At 41.5% G+C, this 21,348-nt stretch overlaps 1 protein-coding gene across 2 annotated transcripts; it reads left to right on the top strand.

Moving 5' to 3' along the window:
* The first annotated feature begins 651 nt into the window (after positions 1-651).
* Positions 652-20,953, top strand: kdm3b (lysine (K)-specific demethylase 3B). 2 transcript variants are annotated; one of them, XM_020646511.3, is made up of 25 exons: positions 652-1,165; positions 6,514-6,678; positions 7,605-7,718; positions 7,970-8,075; positions 8,988-9,112; positions 9,262-9,321; positions 9,416-10,117; positions 10,230-11,418; positions 11,495-11,711; positions 11,817-12,031; positions 12,148-12,300; positions 12,818-12,925; positions 13,043-13,170; positions 13,256-13,553; positions 13,671-13,924; positions 14,472-14,744; positions 14,903-15,074; positions 15,220-15,310; positions 15,853-15,983; positions 16,100-16,219; positions 17,030-17,053; positions 18,801-18,940; positions 19,053-19,229; positions 19,354-19,488; positions 19,976-20,953. In XM_020646511.3, exons 1-25 carry the CDS (start codon positions 956-958, stop codon positions 20,054-20,056), a joined length of 5,388 nt encoding a protein of 1,795 aa, XP_020502167.3. In that variant the 5' UTR covers positions 652-955; the 3' UTR covers positions 20,057-20,953. The 2 variants fall into 2 exon arrangements, with proteins under 2 accessions (XP_020502167.3, XP_065814469.1); XM_065958397.1 differs by lacking the exon at positions 17,030-17,053.
* The last annotated feature ends 395 nt before the right edge of the window (positions 20,954-21,348 follow it).

Below are 21,348 nucleotides of genomic sequence, written 5' to 3'. Positions count from 1 at the left end.
AAATAAGGTGCAGATATAAATAGACAAGAAAAGCTATGTGTAAAATTACTATACAGATAAATATATTGCACGTTTGTGCTGTATGTTATATTGTATTTTACAGTCCAGTGAGGTAGTCCTGTGTTGGGGTTTGAGGGGGAATGGAGGGATTCTTCTTTCGTGTTCAAAAGTCTTATGGCCTGTGGGAAGAAGCTGTTACAGATTCCATGTGTTATGTGAAATAGAAATTAGAGCTGGACAATTAATTACGATAAAGTGGCTTGAACATGGCCGGATATAGACTATAAGCAGGAATACTTCAAGCCCAATGACATAATAACTATCCAGATGCATTATTGAAATGAAAAATACAATAATTCAACATCCAATATTATCGAGTCGTTTTGATATTGTTTTTTTTCATACAAATAATCCATAAGAACATGTGACTGTCATAATTTGGCCTAAAACAGTCAAGTTTACTACATTATTTCATATTCTGGTGTATCATTGTCTACTTCAGCTTTAGCACTGCGGACAAAAAAAACCCAGTTCTTCCAGCTGATACCTCTAAACATTGTTCAAACACAGGTCTGCCGCTAGAGGCCGCTGTTGGCCCATCGTCGCTCCGCTGTCTCCGCAGTGCTGCTTGTCTACGAGGAGTGCGTTTGATTGTTGCAGGGCTCAATGGCGGACAGAGCAGGATAGTCGCATTAGCACCGAGGACAATAACATCTCGACTGTGTAATTCGCTGGCGTGACTCGGCGCGCCGCAGCACTTGCCCCACAAGTGCACCGTTTTGAAGCGGGTCTTTCTTTTTTTTTTGCACTAACATTAAGTGCAAAGTCGGCCGCAGCTCTTCCCTGCTTTCATCTTTCAGCGTGTTTTGAGTTCCCGTCCACAGCGGAGAAGTTGCACTGTTTCATGGTGGCTCACTGAAAGGCAGTTTAGCTTGCGAGCAAAAAAAAAAAAACCATGGGGGAGTCTCTCGAACTGATAGGGAAGCGTCTGCTTTTGCTCCTCGGCGACGGCAGGTCCGCAAACGGATCGGAACCGGAGAAGGCCACCTGGGCCAGGGACTGGCTCCGGGGAACGGTGCGGGCGGTCAGCGTCATCGGCCTGGTCGCCCCGGAGGGTGGCGGAGGAGAGGCGACGACCACATCCAGTGCTGCTGCAGGGCTCACGGTCAGTGTTTACATCCAAGTGGTAGCACACTGCGTAGCTAAACACGCACCTAATCAAGATGTAAAATGTGTTGCCAGCTACGAAGTGTGTTTTTAAGCGGACTGAAATCGTTTTAACCATTAATGTTTGTGTATTTGTTGGCAGCTGACGTTCGCTCGTTTATATATTAGCAAAAGCTTCTTAGTCGTAAGGCTGTGAGGCGAAGCTAAACTCGAGGCCGGGGATTTTCTGGCCTTTGCTTTGTTCGCGTTTTAGCTCTGAAACGAATGACATTCACTCCCACGAATACAACTTGTTAACTGGTTGTATTTACGTGCTAATTACAAACAAGTCAGCTTACTGCACGGCAACAATACTTAAATGATACAGCAGCCGTGAATAACCTCTTTAAGCTGGTGAATCCTCATTGGTAGCTCACGATAGTCTTGTTAAAGGCCTCACAAGTTCATATGAGGGTGAACCCGGAATTCCTTTCAATTTATTGTGTGCTCCAGATTGGGAAATGTTATGACTAACGCAGAGTTTGATAACTAAATAAACCCTTTACAAAATGAAATTAATCTTCCAAAGTTATTTGAAGGCTTCGTCGTGCAGGGAGACACAATTGCAAAGACATTGGGTGAGATTTGTAAAATACAAATATAGGGTGATGGTTGGTGACCTATATACAGGTTTACATTTGATAGCTGGATTTCAGGCTCTTACAAAGACAGCTGATAGTCAGATTCAAAAAGTTTTGTTTTTTAATTTAGATCAGCTATGGAGGATACTTTTAACAACACTTGTATGACTTCAATGCTCACATTTTAGGAAAGTGTTATCTAAGTAACTGTTCTATTTCTTACACAACATTAATTTAGCTGTAATTAGATTGAAGCAATTAATTATACCTTTTAACTTTAACTGTTAAATTTGACATCATTATACTAGTCATTATATTGAGGTCTTGAGTTTTCAGTAGTACTTTTGAATTTAAGTGAAACATTTGTTTTCCTCTGCCATCACGTTGATATCAACAATACATCATTTTACCTCCTGCAATTGCACTTTATTACGACTCCCCTTTAAGTAAGGACAGAAGACATTTAAACTTTTAAACTTTAGCCTGAGCTGCATATATCAAACTGTATATTGCACCTGTATATTTGCACACTTGACTGCTTTTTTTTAATAATTCTTTATTTATCTATCATACTATGCACTGGCAGAGTTAGTATTTTGTACTGTTATCTGTGAGTAACAGCTACTTATGCACATGGACCATCCATACCACTTTTTTTTATCCTGGCTATGTATTGTGGGCTCATGTTTTTTTGTATGGGTGGGATATGTATGTATATATGTGTTGTGTGTTTGTATGTATGCTGGCTGCTGGAACACCTACATTCCCCTGCTGGGATGAATAAAGTATATCTTATCTTATCTTAACTCACTTATGTCCTATATTCATGAAATAGGAAGAATACATACATTCTTTCATGTTAGTTTCCTATTTATGAATCTGACATACAGCATTAAAAAAACCTGTACAAGTAGCACTAATGCACATGTTTAGTGAATTCAATATTCATCCATCAGTGTAAACTTATTGTCATCTGAAGCTTTTCAACATCCTCGTCGATGACATGAAAGTTTCATAACATTGATTTAAAATTATTTTCATGCAATATCATACCAAATGTCACTACCAAACGATTTTTGTAAAGAAAAGAACGATTGAAATTTAACAAGCACATCCAGACATACATTTATATCTAAACTGAATAATAAAAAAACCCTGACAACATCATAAAATAAAACAATGAAAGTTTATATGTCATCAGACGACAGAGAACAATTACTTTAATACCTGACTTAAGAAGTTGACTTTTCTACGAAAGAAAGTTTGAACATTTATAAATGACAGACATTTAAAAGTCCCCCATTGTTATTATATGCAAACTTGTTCAGGAAGTTTTCAGCATGAAAGTGGTGATTTATGTCATGCCCACAGGCCTGCTCCTAACGAAAACTGAGGTGAACAGAGGAGATCCGCACACGAGGTGTTCTCACATCGGAGACTTTTTCCGTCGTTCTAAGAACAGTTAAAGCATCCTGTCCCCGGCTAACACAAAAACAGCAATAGTTGTTAAAAGTATTTTACGAGGGATTTTATTTGCTGCTACTTTAGATTGTGCATCCTTCCAGGATGAAGGGAACATTGAGTGTAAGAGTAATTTTTGTTTTGATAATTTTGGTTGTATCGTCAAACACATAGGCCAATGCAGCCCTGACTAGTGCTATCTTGAAAAAAGACACCTGCCTGTAAATAAATCAAGGAGACAAAAGCGGACTAATTGAAGATGTTTAATTTGTCCTCTTTTATACTCTGTTATGATCATAAAACCCACAACAAACAGTTAAGACTGCACCTCCCTCCGGCTTTTCATTGCTGTTGCCCTACCAAGTGTTGGCTCGCCATCATCAGTTCAGCATTGCTGTTTTCCAAATACAAATGGAAGAAAAGGACTTGAAGGTTTTAAGTTCTTGGTAAGCTCCGATCTTGACAGTTTGTCCTGGGGATTCTACAAAATTGTGTTTTGTGGTAAAAATTGATTGACTTTTTCACTCAGAATGGAAGATCCACCTCATGCTAGAAATTAGGGAAGAAATGAAAATCTCCTGATTTGAAAAGACTGAAGTAACTGACTTTGTCTCAAGAAATGTCAAGCTAGTCGAGGGAACCGGTCTATGGGATGGATGATTCCAACAAAGGAGTGCAAACCTGCTACACACCAGAAAAGCCTTGTTGTGTATCAACATGTCTGAACATACAGGCTATTGACATGTCATCAGTTGGATCCAAAGAAAGCACAGAACTCCAAACAAATCCATTAGTGCTCCTGGTAAAATAACACTTTTCTGCTTCATCTCTGCACCACTGATGTACCCTGTTAGGGAGCCAAAGATAACACATGGTTGTAGCAGATTGTCTTTTCTTTTAACATTTTATTTTAGGGGAGGCAGACAATGTAGTCATGTTATCTCAAAATATTTAAATGGGACTTTAAAAATCTAAAGTTCTGTAATGTGGGTGAACTGACCTTTAGAACTGAGACTCCAAGTTGGGTGCATCTTCTTCATCAGTGGGAAGAAGGAGCACATCATTGGCTTTATACAATCTCTACAAAAGTGCTGATTCGGGGACACTTTTGAGCTTTCGCATGTAACACAATGTAATACAGACACAACTAAACTCAGTTTTAACTGAGTTGAAGTTTAATTTTGCTTGCCTGGTAACTTATTTTTCCCCCAAAGCTGTGGAGTACTTGGCACTGGTCGGTTACATAGATGGTGTAAATCAATAACAGCCCATCTATTTCCCACCCTGAGACTAGACACGCCTGGTTTTACTAGAGGCATCAACTCGGGGAGTCACATAGGCTGATAATAGTCCTGATTGTTTCTCAAAACGTGCTCTGCAAAATCAAACAGCTGTAGCTAGAAGCTCAGCTTTGTCTGTGGGGTGAATTCAAGTCAACAAAACATTCATTCAACAGAGGCTTCACTTAAACATCTTGCATTAGACACATAGTTGCAGTAATTCCAGCTTTTTCTTTCATTATATGTTTTGTTATTATTCTCTTTCACTTTCAGTTACTACATAGTGGTGCTCATATTGCCGAACTAAAGTTTAAAAACCCACGAGCAAAACACAGAAGAGGTATATTTGCGCAACAACAGGCCTGTATTGAAACTGCAAAGCTGGCAGAGTTATGTGAGGTTGTGTTGAGTTAAGGCACAGATGTGGAAATGAACCAAAAGAAAAACACAAACAGGAGAATGGGTTGTTATAGAAGAATGTAAGCAGCCAAAATGTTGCCCCTTTTTCTGTAATAACAACAAATAGTATTTGATATCCCTGCAAAATATTTTACAAAAACAATTTGTTGCTTGCATTGACAGTTGACGGTTAGCTTTCTTGCTGTACAACCCTGAGATTTTTGCCCAAGACCTTGATTGTACTTACAACTGAGTATGAGAGCTTTCAGGCCTGCATTATTTTTTGTAGTGCTACTATCAGTCTGTCAGTCCGATTGCACCCCCCCTCAATTCTCTCTGGTGTGACTATTCAAGCATACAGATAAATCGCTTTTTGATCTTGGCGTCCGCCGAGTCTGATAGTCAGTATCTGTCAGTGGGAAGTAGGGTATCAATAACAGAGTGCATTCATTCTCACTGACTCTTCTCTTATAATTATGGTTAATATAAATAGATATCACCAACTGAGACATTTGTTACTTAAACTGACTGATTCAAATCAATTTATGCACAACGTGAACCTCCTCTCTGCGTGCATATTCGCCTCACTTTACAGTCAAATTGAAGAACACTACAGGTTCAAAGTGAGTCTGTAATTAAATGTAAGCTGCAAAATTCTCAGCCTGTTTTAGCTGAAAAGATTTCCAAAGATCTAGATTGGGCCTCATATTATGAAGAAAACACTGACTAAAGCCGCACACATTTTTAAAAATAAATATCACATGTATTTTAAGTTTCATGTTATTACCCTGAATGATGTCTGCTCTCAAAGCCTTGTTCACTGTTGTAAGCCAATCAATCATCAACTTTTGCTTTTAAACCAAAGAGGGCAGATAACTAATAATTGACAGGCTCTCTAATCCCACCAGAGACATGGATGGATAAAATGCGATAATGCGTTTTCAATGTAAAGCTCGATGTCTTGGCTCAGATTTTTATAAAATATGAAAGGAATACACAAGTTTCTCTTATTCATATTTGTGTTAACTATTGAATGATAGTACCAGTAAAAATAAGTTCAGTTTTCAAGTTTTTGTGCAATTTGTTGCTGAGAATGTTAGCTGCCTTTTAACAGGTGCAGGCTGCTGCTTGATTGTGCAAGTTGCAGTGCCACACACATGCCTCTGTGAGATGTAAAAAGCAAAAGCTTGGGGTTTGCTTGAGGTCTGACATGGCAAAAACTACTTTCTTCCAGATAACCGATGAGCCTATTTGCTAACTGACTCCTCTTTTTTCAAGCACGTGTCCATGGTAATGTTTGACTGATATTAAGGAGAACTCTGGTGCAACTATAAACTGTAGGAGCTCAGGGAAACAGCGGCAGCTTTTGTTCCTAAATTACCAAAGTCAAAGTGGTACATGATTTCATTTTAAATTAGAAAATGTTAATTTGTACATTTTTGGTTAAGTTATGACAACGTATGTTGTGACACTGTCGGAAACAAGTCATCACCAGGAGAAGTAGACTAGTGCTGTAGTGGCAGCTGATTGATTTCTTTATACGGTCCTTATGTTCATGTTCTGTTTCTCTGTTTTCCTGAATGCAGGTATTTGTGGAGTTTGAGAACGCTTCGCAGCGGTGTTCTTGGGTGCAGGTGTATGACGAGGGGGTGAAAGCCGTGCTAGTGGAGGAGTCTATTGTTTGGGCCAGTCGGAGTGATAGCACTGCGACTGCTGGAGCTGCAGCATCAACCACAGCCTGGCCTGCCCTGGTGAGTATTCAGACTGAACTGAGGAGTAAGCAGGACAACATGAAAGTCAAGCCTTGGAAAAACATTAGCAATATGCTCAATGGGAAAGAAGCATCAGCGCATAGACAACCGTAATTTCAAGTTTCAGTTCTGACTTTATTAACAACGTCCGATTAGAAAGGGAGGGAAAGTAGAGGGCGACTAAAATCCCAAATAACAAATGCAAAATGACTCATGTCAGGTTTGAAAAAAATAATTCCCCAAGCTAGATATGTAGCATAAAGATATAAACACAGCCAAACACAATGTAACGTAACGGCTGATGTGACTTTCATCTTCTGTAAATCTGACGGACGCACACGCAATAATAAAAAGTCTGTAAGAAGCATCAGAAAATAAAGTAGTCGGCTTAGTTGACTTCAGACTTTCTGGGCATGTCTCTGCCATTACTCAGGGGATGTGCTGTTAGCATGCTGCATTCAGGGGTGCTCAGACAATGAGAGATGCATTCAGGTGCGCTCAGAAACGGGAGTTGCAGGAACAACTCGTAGGACCCCCCCCTCCCCCCCAGAGCTCTAAACCTAGGGGAAACACTGAGGTTGATTCGGTGTCTGACTTCCCGTCCCGCTCGATCTTTTCTGTGGTAAATTGATGCGCCGTGCTGGCCAATGGAAGCACACTCATTGAATAAAGTAAAAACCTACAGACCGAACACGCTTCTGGTGGAATTGGGCTTTATTATGTTCATGGTGTTGTTTTGAACAAAACACGACTGACTTTAAAGGTCAAAGCAACAAGTTGTTCAGTGTAGCCTTAAAGGATTTCATTACTCTTTTGAACGTTTGGAATCTTGATATTTCAAATGGTAATTATCCTGTTGCTCCTTTCTTCTTAATTTACTGATAAGATGAAAAAAAAAAGAAATAATGTTTGTTTTTTTCCCGCAGGTCTTCCGCTCCCTTGTGGACAGAGTGGGTTTAGGATCGTTGGTAGCTGTGGAGTATTTTGGAAAGAAGACCTTAGAGTTCCTGTCTGATAACAAAACTGTGCAGAGGTTTGAGGTGTGTATGGTTGTTTCACATGTTTTGAACTTGTGTAATGTGCTAATGCAGTTAGTTTGTACATTAGTAAGTAAATTGGACAGACCCCCCCCCCCCCCCCCCCCTTTTTTTTTAAAACAATGGACTATAAGGGATATTTATCTCAGAAAACAGCAATAGATCACTTCTGTTTCATATGACTATTCATAGAATTCATGGACACTTCATTACTATCATTATTTACAGCTGGTTTGGTTTGTGTCTTTTTGCAGGTTGATAAAGACTTAAGACACCCTTTGTTGTTGGAGCAGCCCTCTCTGCAGGGTACCATCTCCAGCTGGCGCACTGACTTTGAACTGCAGGAGATCTTCAGGAAGGGTAAGACTCCTGAGGCTATACACAATGTTTATGTCAATGCTATGTGTAGTTCCTCAGAATCAACATCAACAAAAAAATACTGGTAAACATAAATGCAGCAGTTTAATTACGTGCACAGAGATCATACACGTCGCCTGCAGGCAGGTGTTCAACCGCATTCTGCACACATGTGGTCACCACCCCCTCCTACTATATGGAGGTGAATTCTTCTGATTATATCCTGCTGTGTTCTCACATCAGCTCACTCGTCTTTCTGCAGAAAGAATACTAGGGAGTTGGCAGGGGAAACTACAGATAACGTCTGGGTGAAAAATTCAGCTTTTTGCGTTCACCTGGAAATCTTCAGGTGTTTTTCAGGAGTTTTATGCAAGTGTGAAAGCACTGATAGTGTCACAGAATATGTAATGGAGGTTCCAAATTGTATATAAACGTAAACTAATTCCAGAATAACAGTCGGTCAGTTCTGCAGCAGCAGTGTATTACAGTGATACCTTTATAATTTCCTGCCTTTTTTCTTGTTGTATTTTTGCACGACAGTCCCACACAGGATTAATGTCATTAACAGTTTAAACACCTTAAAGTACTATACTAATGCAATTCTTCACACTCATGAAAGACATATAGATACATAATGAAATGTCTGTACGCTGAGAAGAAAAGCTGCACATCTGTCCTGTCTCTATGACAACAGTCGACGTCTTCAGCGCCTTTCTGAGAAGTTGAAAGATTTTCAATAATGAAAAATATCCACAAACGAAAGAAGACTGAACCTTCTCTTTTTGTTTGTAGTAATGCTTTTACGCATTAAACACAACTATTTTAAATTAGATCTAATGTACAAACTGTTTGCTTCCAAAGTGATTCATCTAAAACAGCTTGAAGGTAACTCTGTCCTTTTTTCTGTTTCTGAAGGTTCTTACACTGTTCAAGGGCGCAGGGTTCGGGTGTACCAACCAGAGTTTGAGGAGTGCTGGGCCTCAGGATTGGTCTCTCAGCACGATCCTATCTCACACATCATGGAGATTACACTAGATAAGGTAAATAGTCTTTCCTTCAAAAGGATTATTGGGATGCAAAACTGTAAGAAAGGTTTATATAAACAGAGGCAACGTTGAGAATTGAATATGTGGATGACGATGTACGATGGTGTCAAGCGACCCTTGTAATCAAAATCTTTCTCATGCAGGGAGAAGGAAATCAGATGGTAGACCCTCGTGTAATACACGTCATGCTCACAGAGGAAGAGGTAGGGTTGACATTTTATAAATCATACTATACTTCTAACTGGTTATACACTCCTCTTGTTTGGATACATCCTTTACACTTCTCCCCTTTTATAGCTCGGTAAGAATGGGCGGCGAAGGAGGGACAGTGAAACGATGAAGGGTGATGGTGGGCGTAGACGTAGGACTGCCTCTGAAGGTGAGGATGACTTGAACTTGAAACGCTTCAAAGGAGCGGGAGATGCCGGAGCTGATGGAGAAAACGGTGGTGATTTGAAGAAAACTCCAGCAGAAGGGATGGGGATCTGGGGCGGAGACTTGGGCGACAGAGTCAGCAGCACAACCAAAAACGGAAGCTCTTCAGAAGGAACTTTTCCTCAGGGCAGAGTGTCATCACCCAACACCAATTCCCCACTCCAGATGGACCAATCAAACACCACTCCTCCCTGTTTTCCTGCCCACGTCAAAGAAAATGGCCGCTCACTCTCCTCACAAGGGGCAGCAGACTCCACCACTACGTTGACTCACACCCCTACGCCTCCTCCCCTCAAACCAGCCCCCTCTCCCTTCTCTACCACATCTTTCCCTTCCCTAGGCCAGATGCCAAGCCTGGTCCCTGGAGCGCCAGCCCCCAAGGCCTCCCCATCCCCACAGCCAGACAGAGAGGAGGCATCCCAGTCTGCCTTCTCTAAAACAGCTGCTCTTGTTTCCCCGGGGCCTGTCACCATTTCTTGGTCACATGACAGTGGCCCAAGTGTTGCACTTTCTGCTTCTGTGGGTTTAAGTCCTAAAGCCCCTACCTGGGGAAGCCAGACTGAGGTAAGATTATCAGATGAACAGCACCTTTTAAACAATGAAGTGATGTGTTAGCAAGTCATAATAGTTTAGTTCGGATACTTCACCATACTCATCATATTGTTTTGTTTCTTAGGGCTCTAAGGTGGCTCCTGGTTTTCGTTTGCCTCAGTCCACTGCTCCTGTTTTTGGTGAAGTTACCTCTCAGACAAATGGCGCTCCCACCACCACCACCACCTCCTCCCAGGACACTCCCAGGCCCTTTGGCTTTGGCTTTAGTGGGGCAAAGAATGAGGCTCAATCCAAGCAAGACCAAAACCTGTTTTTCCAGTGCATGACCCAGAATTCTGGCTCCAGCTCAAGCCTTGCTGCTGGTCAGACCCAGTCTAAGGAAACCAATTACTTCACCGCCGTTTCTGATAGCCTGAGCAAAGAACCTCCAAGCCTTTTCAAGCCTGCAGCCTCCAATGAAGCTCTGAAGAAGCCTGAGCAGACCAAAGTGCCTGAGACCCATACAACGGGAAATGGTGTGCTCAACAAACCCTCATCGGCCTTCCAGGGCATGGTTGGCTCTGCAGCTGGGAGAGGCTCTGGTCTAAGTATTGGAGGACTAGCTGCAGCTGCTGGGGCTCCAAGTACTTCTAAGAAGAGCAGTAATAATGGCACCCCTGTGGGGGGCTTAAGTCTGCAATCTGGTTTTAATACTTCAGATAGCCACCAGAATCTTTTTCTGCAGGCCTCAAAAGAGCCCACAAATCCATTTCTGGCATACGGGGACAAACCCTCCCACACCTCCTTTGCTGGACTCACTTGTGCCGAACCACAGACTCTTGGTCCTGCCTCAGACAGCAAACCAAACCTGTTCACCATGGCAGAGCCACCTAAGGGGATTCTACCTTTCTCAGCACTCTCAGCAGCTGCTTCCCCCAGCTCCTCCTCCTCTCCAGCACCAGCTTCATCCCAGAGGGCACAGACTGAAGGGACTGTGACAAAGGAGGAGCAGGAAGTTGGGGAGATTTCTTCATCCACCTCAGGCTGCCCCATGTTTGGAAGCTCTGGTCCCGGAGCAATGGAGGACCTCCCAGTGTCCTTTGACCAGAGCCAGTCTCAGAAGTTTTCCTTGGAGGAAAGAGGTCAATCATCCAAACGTGACTCTGACTCCAGCAGCAACAGCGACCTGTCAGACCTAAGTGAGAATGAGGAGGGACCAGAGAAGGGCCCAATCCCAGGAGGGCCACCACACCCTGCAAAGGATGCTGCTATGTTGCAGAAAGCGAAAGTGCAAGGTGCTCCAAAGAGTCGTCCACGTAACAAGCCATTTAAAGGTAAGTCTTGTGGACTTTTGAGAACCCCAGAAACTTTTAAACTAAGTGATAGAATTAACTTTGTTTCCTCCTCCAGTGGGCCAGTCTGTACTAAAAGACCAGAGCAAAGTGCGTCGCCTGAAGCAGTCTGGTGAGTCCTTTCTCCAGGATGGCTCCTGCATCAATGTGGCACCTCATCTGCACAAGTGCCGCGAGTGTCGTCTTGAGCGTTACCGAAAATATCGGACTGCAGACGACGATAGCGACGATGAGGATGACCCAAATGTGGCCTGTCGTTTCTTCCACTTCAGAAGGTACACATTTAGATTCTGCCATTGCTCCATGTGTTGTTTTGTGTATTTTAGTATTCATGAGAATAATATGGAACTGAATTCGCCTTTTTGTCCGCCCGTGACCAGGTTGGCTTTCACTCGTAAAGGTGTGCTGCGTGTGGAAGGCTTCCTGAGCCCTCAGCAGAGCGATTCTATGGCCATGGGTCTGTGGCTACCTGCACCAGCTGTCCAAGAGGGTCTGGACCTTGATACGTCCAAATACATCCTGGCCAATGTGGGAGACCAGTTCTGTCAATTGGTTATGTCAGAGAAGGAGGCTATGATGATGGTGGAGCCTCACCGTGAGTCTAACATCTTGGCACTGACCTCATCTGAACAGATGTTTTAACCTGTCAGGAGTATCTATAGTGTATATATGATAAGAAAAATTAATCCTTTTTTTTGCACTGTCCTGCAGAGAAAGTGGCCTGGAAACGAGCTGTGCGAGGTGTCAGAGAAATGTGTGATGTGTGTGAGACCACGTTGTTCAACATCCACTGGGTGTGTCGCAAGTGTGGATTCGGAGTTTGTCTGGATTGTTATCGGCTCCGCAGGAACAGACCAAGAGAGGGTGAGTAATAATAAGGAGACCTCAGAGGTCTAAGTGAACAAGGTCTGCCATACACTTTTATTGTTTTTGCTCATTTATTTATTCTATTCTATAATTGTATGTTGATTGACATTGGTTATGTCAAGGGTTGAGTGAAAAAGTTTTTTGTGAGTGAAATAATTTTTTTTCTATCAAGGACAAACTATTGACATTTATACTAGATATAGAAAAATCTAACAGGTTTTCACGGCATAGTGACAATTCGTTGAAAAGTCTAAGTTACTGTGACATCATCAAAGTGACACTGACTTATTAAGTGTTTAATTGGTTTGAATTATCTTCCAGAAGTATTAGTAGTATTAGCTGAAGAGAAAGATAGTGTTTTAAAACCATTAAAGCTTCAGCACTAGTTAGTTAATAAAGTTTAGCCCATTAAACATTTATATTTTTTCAGGTTCCACTTCTTATCAGGCTGCTCCACAAACTTGCAGAAATACCAAAATGTGTATAACATGATTCCATATCACCTTTCCCTCAGATGTGGATGAAGGTCCGGAAGATGAGGTTTTCGCTTGGTTAAAGTGTGCCAAAGGCCAGCCTCATGAGCCACAGAACCTCATGCCTACACAGATTATACCTGGGACAGGTAACATGTTCTTTATAACTCAGTCAGTCCTCTGTCCCAATTCACAAGCCTCAGAGACATAATGTGATATATTGGTCTGGCAAGAGCAAATTTGATGTTATTGCCCTTCTCCTGTAGCTCTTTACAACATAGGTGACATGGTGCACTCAGCAAGAGGCAAGTGGGGAATTAAAGCAAATTGTCCTTGTACAAGTCGACACACCAAGCCTTTAGTGCGTCCTAGTGCCCCAAATGGTATTTCACAGGTACTGTCTCTTTCTTTTATTAAACACTTTTGAAAAAGTGTTTAACTTGCAGACTTTAATGTGTGGTGTAACTTTTTCTCCGCAGTCTACAACAAGCAGTGGTAGTATCCTCGCAGCTGCAGCCCCTGGTATTGGCACTACTCCAAAATCAGAGGGAGAAACGTCAGTGATCAAAACAGAAACTACACAAACAGCAGCGCCATCAGACAGTGGGGGAGGAGAAAGTGTTGGAAGTACCAGTAACTCCACCAGCGGTACATCCTCCCCCTGTAACCTCCCCCAGTCCTCTGCCAGGGAGTCACGCTCATCAGGAGAGGGCAACAGCTCTGCCCTGCACTGGCTCGCGGACCTGGCCACACAGAAAGCTAAGGATGATACCAAGGGTACATAGGAAAAATGAAATGCTGCACTGTTATCTGACTGAATTTAAAATGTAAAAAAAACTATTTTAAATGGTATGTTAAAGTTTACATCATGGCTTTCTTTTAATCTTCCTCCAGAATCTGGTTCACTACGCTCCATGATGAGTCGAGACAGCCGGCCTCCGTTTGGCCTGGACTCACTCAGTGCTCTGTCAAAGCCTTCTGCTTCCAGCCCCAAGCTATTTAACAGCCTGTTACTGGGCTCCAGCATGGCCCAGTCCAAACCAGAGGGGTCAAGTCTCCGGGACCTGCTCAACTCCGGACCTGGAAAACTCCCCCAGGGCCCAGGAGAGAGTGGGGTACCATTCCCCTCTGTCTTTACATCAGGAGGTGTAAGTGTGAAGCATTTGCTATTCCTTTTATATATTTTTATTTATATTTATATTCATTCATCAAACTAGTGAACTGAACTTTTCTTCTGCTTTGAGGGTCATATATATATGTGTGTGTGTGTGTGTGTGTGTGTGTGTGTGTGTGTGTGTGTATACACACACACACACACACACACACACACACACACACACACACACACACATAAAATTAAGACTACATTTTTTTGGTAACTATAAATCTACTTTCAAGCAGGTAATGTCTATTTGGTATTAAAAAAGGCATTAAAAGCAATCACTGTATCCTAAATTCCAAATATAGTAAGTCAATGTGAACATTTTAAACGGATATTATCATAAAATAAGGCACAACTGAATTTATATCAAATAGCGCAATGAAATGTTATTAACTAGTGTAGTAACAGAAACATTTCAAATTTCTGAGTTGAAATCTACTGAAACCTTCAAAATAGGAGGAGGAAATTACATGAAAGCTGTGTGATATACGTCATAAATGCTGGTTAATAACAAGTAATCTTTGGTCTGTCAGAGCGACAAGCTGAAGAGCAGCCTCCCCAACTTCCTGGATCACATCATCGCCTCGGTTGTGGAGACCAAGAAGGCAGAAGGTCGTCGTACCGGGGCCTCTGAGAGCGGCGAGCTGGGTGTGTTGGGGGGACGCAAAGAGGGTGTTATGGGTCTAAGTGTTTTGGAACCACACACCTCCCACTCCTGGCTCTGTGACGGACGACTCCTCTGCCTTCAGGACCCCAGCAACAGCAACAACTGGAAGATCTTTAGAGAGTGCTGGAAGCAGGGACAAGTAAGAACCTCAGTCTATATAACTCCTGTCTCCTGAGGCAGAAGCCTGACGGCGCAGAGTATGATGGGTTGTTACTGGTGAAACTTTGGATGAAACCTTTTGACTACACCACCTTGTGTTGCTTTGTCATCAGCCTAACATGTTGTCTTTGTGTCCAGCCTGTGTTGGTGTCAGGGATACATAAACGTCTGAAAGTGGATTTGTGGCACCCTGATGCCTTCAGTAAAGAGTTTGGAGACCAGGATGTTGACCTGGTCAACTGTAGAAACTGTGCCATCATTTCTGACGTGAAGGTGCGAGACTTCTGGGACGGTTTCCAGGTCATCTCCAGTGAGTGCTTGAGCTCTTGTTCCTCTATACTTGTTGTTCTGCTTCATTGATTGGTGTGCATGCCATCATGTTATTTAAGCCCTTTTCTTCTCACAGTTGTCAGAAATGGCAGCTAATTAAAGATTTTTTTTCTATGTGAATGCAGAGCGACTACAAGACAGTGAAGGCCAGCCCATGGTGTTAAAATTAAAGGACTGGCCTCCAGGTGAAGACTTTCGGGACATGATGCCTACACGGTGAGGAGCCCTAAAACATGTCACTTCTTGAGTGTCTATTGTCATATATATGTCAATCAATATTGTTAGAGTTTATGGTATATCAACTCGACTCAATGCAACAAAATACAAAATACACTCATGTCTCATTTGTCAAGGTTAGTCCACACTTTTTTAATTGACAATCACAAGTCCCCTGGCACAAATGGAATTTGTTGTTAATAGCATCTAAAACGAACTCTCACAGGCCATAATAGGTCAATTTCCACTTCATTAAATATTTGAGGCTGGTTTCATGATTTGTGCCTCGTTTTAGCAGCTTCATGTGGATACTTAAACACATTTGAGAAAATATGAAGTAACTAACGTGTCTATGTGGTTGCTTTGATTCCAAGCATGTATGTTTTTTAACTAATTATCTCCCTTTTCTTACAATGAAATGTATGAATCGGATGTTTAAATCCTGAATACATTTTTGTCTGCAGTCTTGATTATTTCTTGATACAAGACACATTTGTAAAGCACACTTGTGATCTTCAATGTTTTCTTGTATTTTTCTAAAGGTTTGATGATCTCATGGATAACCTCCCCTTACCCGAGTACACAAAAAGAGACGGTCGTCTTAACCTTGCTGCCCGCCTGCCTAACTTTTTTGTGCGTCCTGATCTTGGACCCAAGATGTATAATGCCTACGGTGAGGATTGGTCACATTTTAATGGAAATGTGTCATCCCCTGTCAGTTTAGCTGGACTTCTCCTGTCTTACTTTTATTTCTTCATCATTCTCCTCGCTCTTTCCTCTTTCCCCCAGGCTTAACCTCGTCTGAAGACAGAAAGGTGGGAACCACAAACCTTCACCTAGATGTCTCTGATGCTGTCAATGTCATGGTCTATGTTGGCATCCCACAAGGAGAGGGAGACCAGGACCAAGGTCAGTGGACTTAAAGACAGACCTTCTCTATAACCGTTTTCACGTATGCACTCCTGAAAATATCTAGATTATTTCCAGACTGCTCCTGGAATTCTCCTGACCTGGTTATTCACATATGCACCTCATGGGAGACTATCACTTTTTGACGGGAGGAGGGGATGTTGGGTCTCCTGAGGCAAGACATTGTAAAACAAACGATGCAGAAGTGCCGGACCAAGCAACAGAGTCCGCTATATGATGCTATAATGAGAATATTTGCCTTCATATCAATGCTGTGTGTAGTTTACTGAATCACAATATCTACAGAAGAGCGGAGAACATACCGTAGAACAGAAAACGTAAGGCAGCTGTTTAATTATGTGCAAAGAGATCGTAGTGGTCTCCGGAAGACCGCAAATATCAGGAGATTTTCAGGAGTTTTCTGCAAGTGTGAAAGCCCCATCACACTCACACATTAACTGAACATTAAATAAAAAAAAAATTAAGGAGTTTATGTTACCTAAAATCAGCTTACTCCTAAATATGCACAATAATTTTATCTTGCCACCATATTTTTATTCACGCTGTTTTAAGACATTGTGATACAGTTTTGCTGGATATGAAAGGAAGAACCCATTTCAACACTGATTGTCACACAATTGCTGTTCCTCTTACTGAACCCTCCCTGATACATTATTGTCATCTATGTCCATGACTTCGTGCTTTTATTGCATCAGTTGATCCAGGCTTTATTGATTTTGGATAGGACCCTGAAAAGACCCTCCAGTGGGTCTCACTCAATTACATTGTGGCAACATTTTTCATTCACAGAGGCAGTTATCTCTGGACGCAAAGGTTTGTAGACTTTCACTTGTATTACTTCAGTAGCATGCCCCTCTTCTTGACTAACTCACCCTTTTCACTGCCCTCTTCATCCTTGTGCTATTATCCATGATGTAGGGACCAGAGCATTGGGACCTATCTGATACCCTACTGTTGCATGTTTGGTATATTTATATATATATATATATATATGAATCCAGACTTTATTAACAACCTCAATGAATATCAGACAACCTTTATATTTCTTTTATCTCTTTGTTTGAAGTTTCTGACTTTATTCTTCTGGAATTATTTTAAGTTTTGGGTTAAATGTGCCTATAAGTCAATGCAGCAAGTTGTATTCTACATATTAACATACAGGTCACACAACATTTCTAATAATTACTGATCTTGGAGTATCTTTAGTTCCTGTTGGGTTTTGGCAACAGTGCTCTGGTCCCTTCACTACAACAGGAAATTTTGAATGAAGGGCATCTAGAACTAGAGTCCCTATTCCCTCACTGGCTTTCTCTCCACAGTGACGCTTTAAACACCAAACAGTATGGCCGTTCTTTCCTCATAGTGCTTTTTCCCCTTATTCTTAGGACCATGGCAGTTTACATGCACATCAAAATGAGCCCATATGAAATGACTTATCTTTATGTGATGTCTATGAAGTGACCTGATAATCATGTTTGTGCCAACAAACACAAACACACATTAGCTAAATGCATACAAATGATTGAATACTGACTGTGAGGGGTAAAAGGAAGACTGATTCTGCACACCAGAAACTGCTCCAATTCACATTTATCACCCCATGTGACGTTTCATGCCCGAGCCCATCATCAGCTCTTCATCAGACATGGTGAAGGGCTAGGGCCTGAAACATTACAAATAAATTATAACTCAATTTCATCAAATGTGAATTGGAGCATCTTCTGGAGTGCGGACTCGGTCTTCTCTAAGCCTTTTTACTTTTTTGTCCAGTACACAACGATTCGTATGTGCGTCCAGTTTAGTATTATTTTTTTAATAATTACTGAGGGGTAACACTTCTTTGCTAACATAAATAATAGGCTGGTATTTTTTAAGACCGTAGTGTTAGTTACTCTGAACAATTAACCATAGGTGGTGGTGGATGTGAACATTGTGTGGGGAAATGTGATTGTGTAGACTGTAACTTGCCTTTGTGGTTCTCAACTGGTCCTACTGCAAGGATCCATATCAATATCAAATCAATACCTTCAGTGGTTTACAAGGATTTCGTGCATTAGAAACACAAGACCTTTTAGAAATGTTTTATGTTTTAAATAAAACACCAAGCTGTGTTGTGTAAAATAAAAATCACTGTTAAGAATAATATGAACACGATGGACTGCTGCTTCGATGTTTGTTTTCTAACGGACACATGATTAAGCTGCTAACAATATTTTGAAAGAAGCTTTTGAAAATCAGTGCACTTAAGACTAAAGCTGTTGTGGCCCACAGCCCTGCAGTCCACACAAAATGGACCTCTGACCCGCTACTGGGTTATGAGCCACCAGTTGAGAATTATACACCTGCACAATATTTGTCAGTCTGACAATGTACATTAACCGAGTTGTTGTCGTGAAGGGTCTAGTCATTTCTTGATGTTACCAGTTGTGAAAATTGTATGAAGTAGTAATGTGTGGACAAAAAGAATCACAATGTAAAAATCTGGTCTCAAAAGAAACGCTGCTGATGACCCACTGGTACTCTGTATGTGTGTGCTTTGTTGTTTTGTTTGATCCTCCAGAGGTCATGACCACCATAGAGGAAGGTGATGTGGACGAAATGACAAAGAGGAGGGTGTTTGAGGGACAGGAGAAACCTGGAGCTCTTTGGCACATCTATGCCGCCAAGGACGCTGAAAAGATCAGAGAACTTCTCCGCAAGGTCAGCAGCCGTTATTAGTCATCCGTCTGAAGTAGCGCCTGATCTCTGGAGCTGTGATATCATTGGCGGTACTTGTAAGACGTTGTAACCTCAGATCTCTCTCTTTTGTCAGGTGGGAGAGGAGCAAGGTCAAGAGAACCCTCCAGATCACGACCCCATTCACGACCAGAGCTGGTACTTGGACCAGGCGCTCCGCCGCAGGCTGTATGAAGAATATGGCGTCCAGGGTTGGGCAATTGTACAGTTCTTAGGAGATGCTGTTTTTATCCCTGCTGGAGCTCCACACCAGGTCAGACATTTCCTGCGGTTTTGTCAGATGTCAATAACATCCCTGATACATTTCTCGCAATTCAGTTTCCATATTTGTCTGTTTTCGTTGTTGTTGTTTCATCAACGTGTTTATTCTCCCTCAGGTGCACAACCTGTACAGCTGTATCAAGGTTGCAGAGGACTTTGTGTCTCCCGAGCATGTCAGGCATTGTTTCAGACTGACCCAGGAGTTCAGGCACCTCTCCACTACTCATACAAACCATGAAGACAAGCTTCAGGTTCTTATGCTTTACCTTATTGGGTTTCAGTAATACATTTCAGTGCCTTCAACTTAAGGAGGATATTTGTTTAGTGTTATTTCTAATCCACACATTGATCATCTGTATTCATATTAATAACCTGGAAAAGAAATGCACAAAGTTCAAACTAAGCACAGATGAACACTTCATATCTTGTATTACACATATACACATAACTTGTGTCGTAAAGCAGCAATATATTCTGTTTACATATTTGTTGACAATATTATGTCCTAACATATCTATTACTACTAGTACTTCACATTGTTTATCAAAAGTTACAGTTACTGAAACACGCACTGACATCTGACATTAAATGACCTTATACTCTTATATTTGTTTTGGTATTATAGCTTATTTTATGACAACATGGTTCATACACACACATTTCAAACCATTTGCAACCAGTTGATCGTTTGACATTGTGTATATTGTTTAAAAGACTTTCTTGTATTTTTCTCCGCAGGTGAAGAACATCATCTATCATGCAGTGAAGGACGCTGTTGGGACTCTGAAGGCTCATGAACCTAAACTGGCCCGCCCTTAGTTCCTTTCACTTAACGTCCCAAAACAATCAGCCTCTTACAACCAGGCTGCTACACACACAACACAGTGTGCATTACATAACCACACACATGTATACATGCTGCAGAATGCAGAGTACAAAGATAATGAGTAGATTTTGGGGGGCAGTAACAGTCTGGGGTTTCGGTAATGAGGAGATTGGATTTTGGGAGGGATTGGATGGTTAGGGGCTGTCAGCCCATTGATGAAGGAAGTCCTTTATCACTGTTACACAGTATGTTCAAACTTGTCTAGTTTTCCAATTTTTATTTTTTAACTCTGTATTTAAGGTCAGTGTGTTTGTTCAGTTGTTTTCATTGTATAAGTAATATGTGAGAGTAAGGGAGGTAAAAGCTGACGTGCCTTTGGAGCAGAGGTTCAGCTTCCATATAAGTTGACTGACATAATGTGAGTACCCGGCTAACTTTCCTATTTTGATGACGCTGTTATTATTTTTTCTTTAATAGGAGCAAGGTTAACCTGTTTTTTGTAGATTTTCTTTTTTGTTGTCAGAGTTTTTAAACGAAGCTGATTGCTTCAGCCCTCTGTGGCTGTAATGGATTTGCGAAGCAGCCAGTGAGGGGAAGCAGACCAAAGTTTTGTAATTTTTTTTTTCTTATTTCGCTCTTAAAGTAAGAAGTCTTTTGTTTTTATACAGCATAAGGTAAAGATCGGGAGGACTTCAGAGAGGGTAGTTTTTGTTTTGTTTTTCACCTATCTTTGTCCTATGGGCTGAATGACCTGCAGACTTCCAACAACATTTGTTCAAGAATCACAATAGCAGCTGAACAGAACTACTGGCCATTAACATTGTATCAATATCTATATATATTGATCTTAGCAGTCTGTTTGATTTTTCACAATAAAGTTTACAAAACTACTTTTTGTTCAATGGTTTATTTGGCCCTCAAAGGATTTATGTGTAAACCACCAGCTTTCACACTGACTTATATCTTAAGGATAGAGAGCAGTGCAGTTCTAGGCTGAGTGCTGGGGTCCTCCTGCGTACTTCATCACAGCAAAAGGTGAAAAAGAGAGGAGAGACGGAGGAGGAGAAAGAAGCACTCTTCCTCGTCCTCATCAACTTGTGTTCCTGGTAGCATGAACCCTGGAGCTCCGACTTATGGTCATGAAGCTTTATTCATTGTATTTAGTCAAAAGAGAAGGATAGGAATTTAACATTATTAGCAAATATCTGGAACTGTCTCCTTGTAAATTCTTTAAGCATTCACTAGAAGTTGCCAGACAAACACATTTCTGTTGACTCACAAATAT

Source organism: Labrus bergylta, chromosome 9 (genome assembly GCF_963930695.1).
Source record: "Labrus bergylta chromosome 9, fLabBer1.1, whole genome shotgun sequence".
Lineage (NCBI taxonomy): Eukaryota > Metazoa > Chordata > Actinopteri > Labriformes > Labridae > Labrus > Labrus bergylta.
This window is presented reverse-complemented; position numbering and strand designations above follow the sequence as displayed.

Excerpts from the sequence above, each read along its gene's own strand:
- kdm3b (XM_020646511.3), top strand. The coding sequence starts at position 956 with ATGGGGGAGTCTCTCGAACTGATAGGGAAGCGTCTGCTTTTGCTCCTC. Across the intron at positions 12,301-12,817 it reads CAGGAACAGACCAAGAGAGG|ATGTGGATGAAGGTCCGGAA; the intron begins GTGAGTAATAAT and ends CCTTTCCCTCAG. Across the intron at positions 15,311-15,852 it reads CGGGACATGATGCCTACACG|GTTTGATGATCTCATGGATA; the intron begins GTGAGGAGCCCT and ends ATTTTTCTAAAG.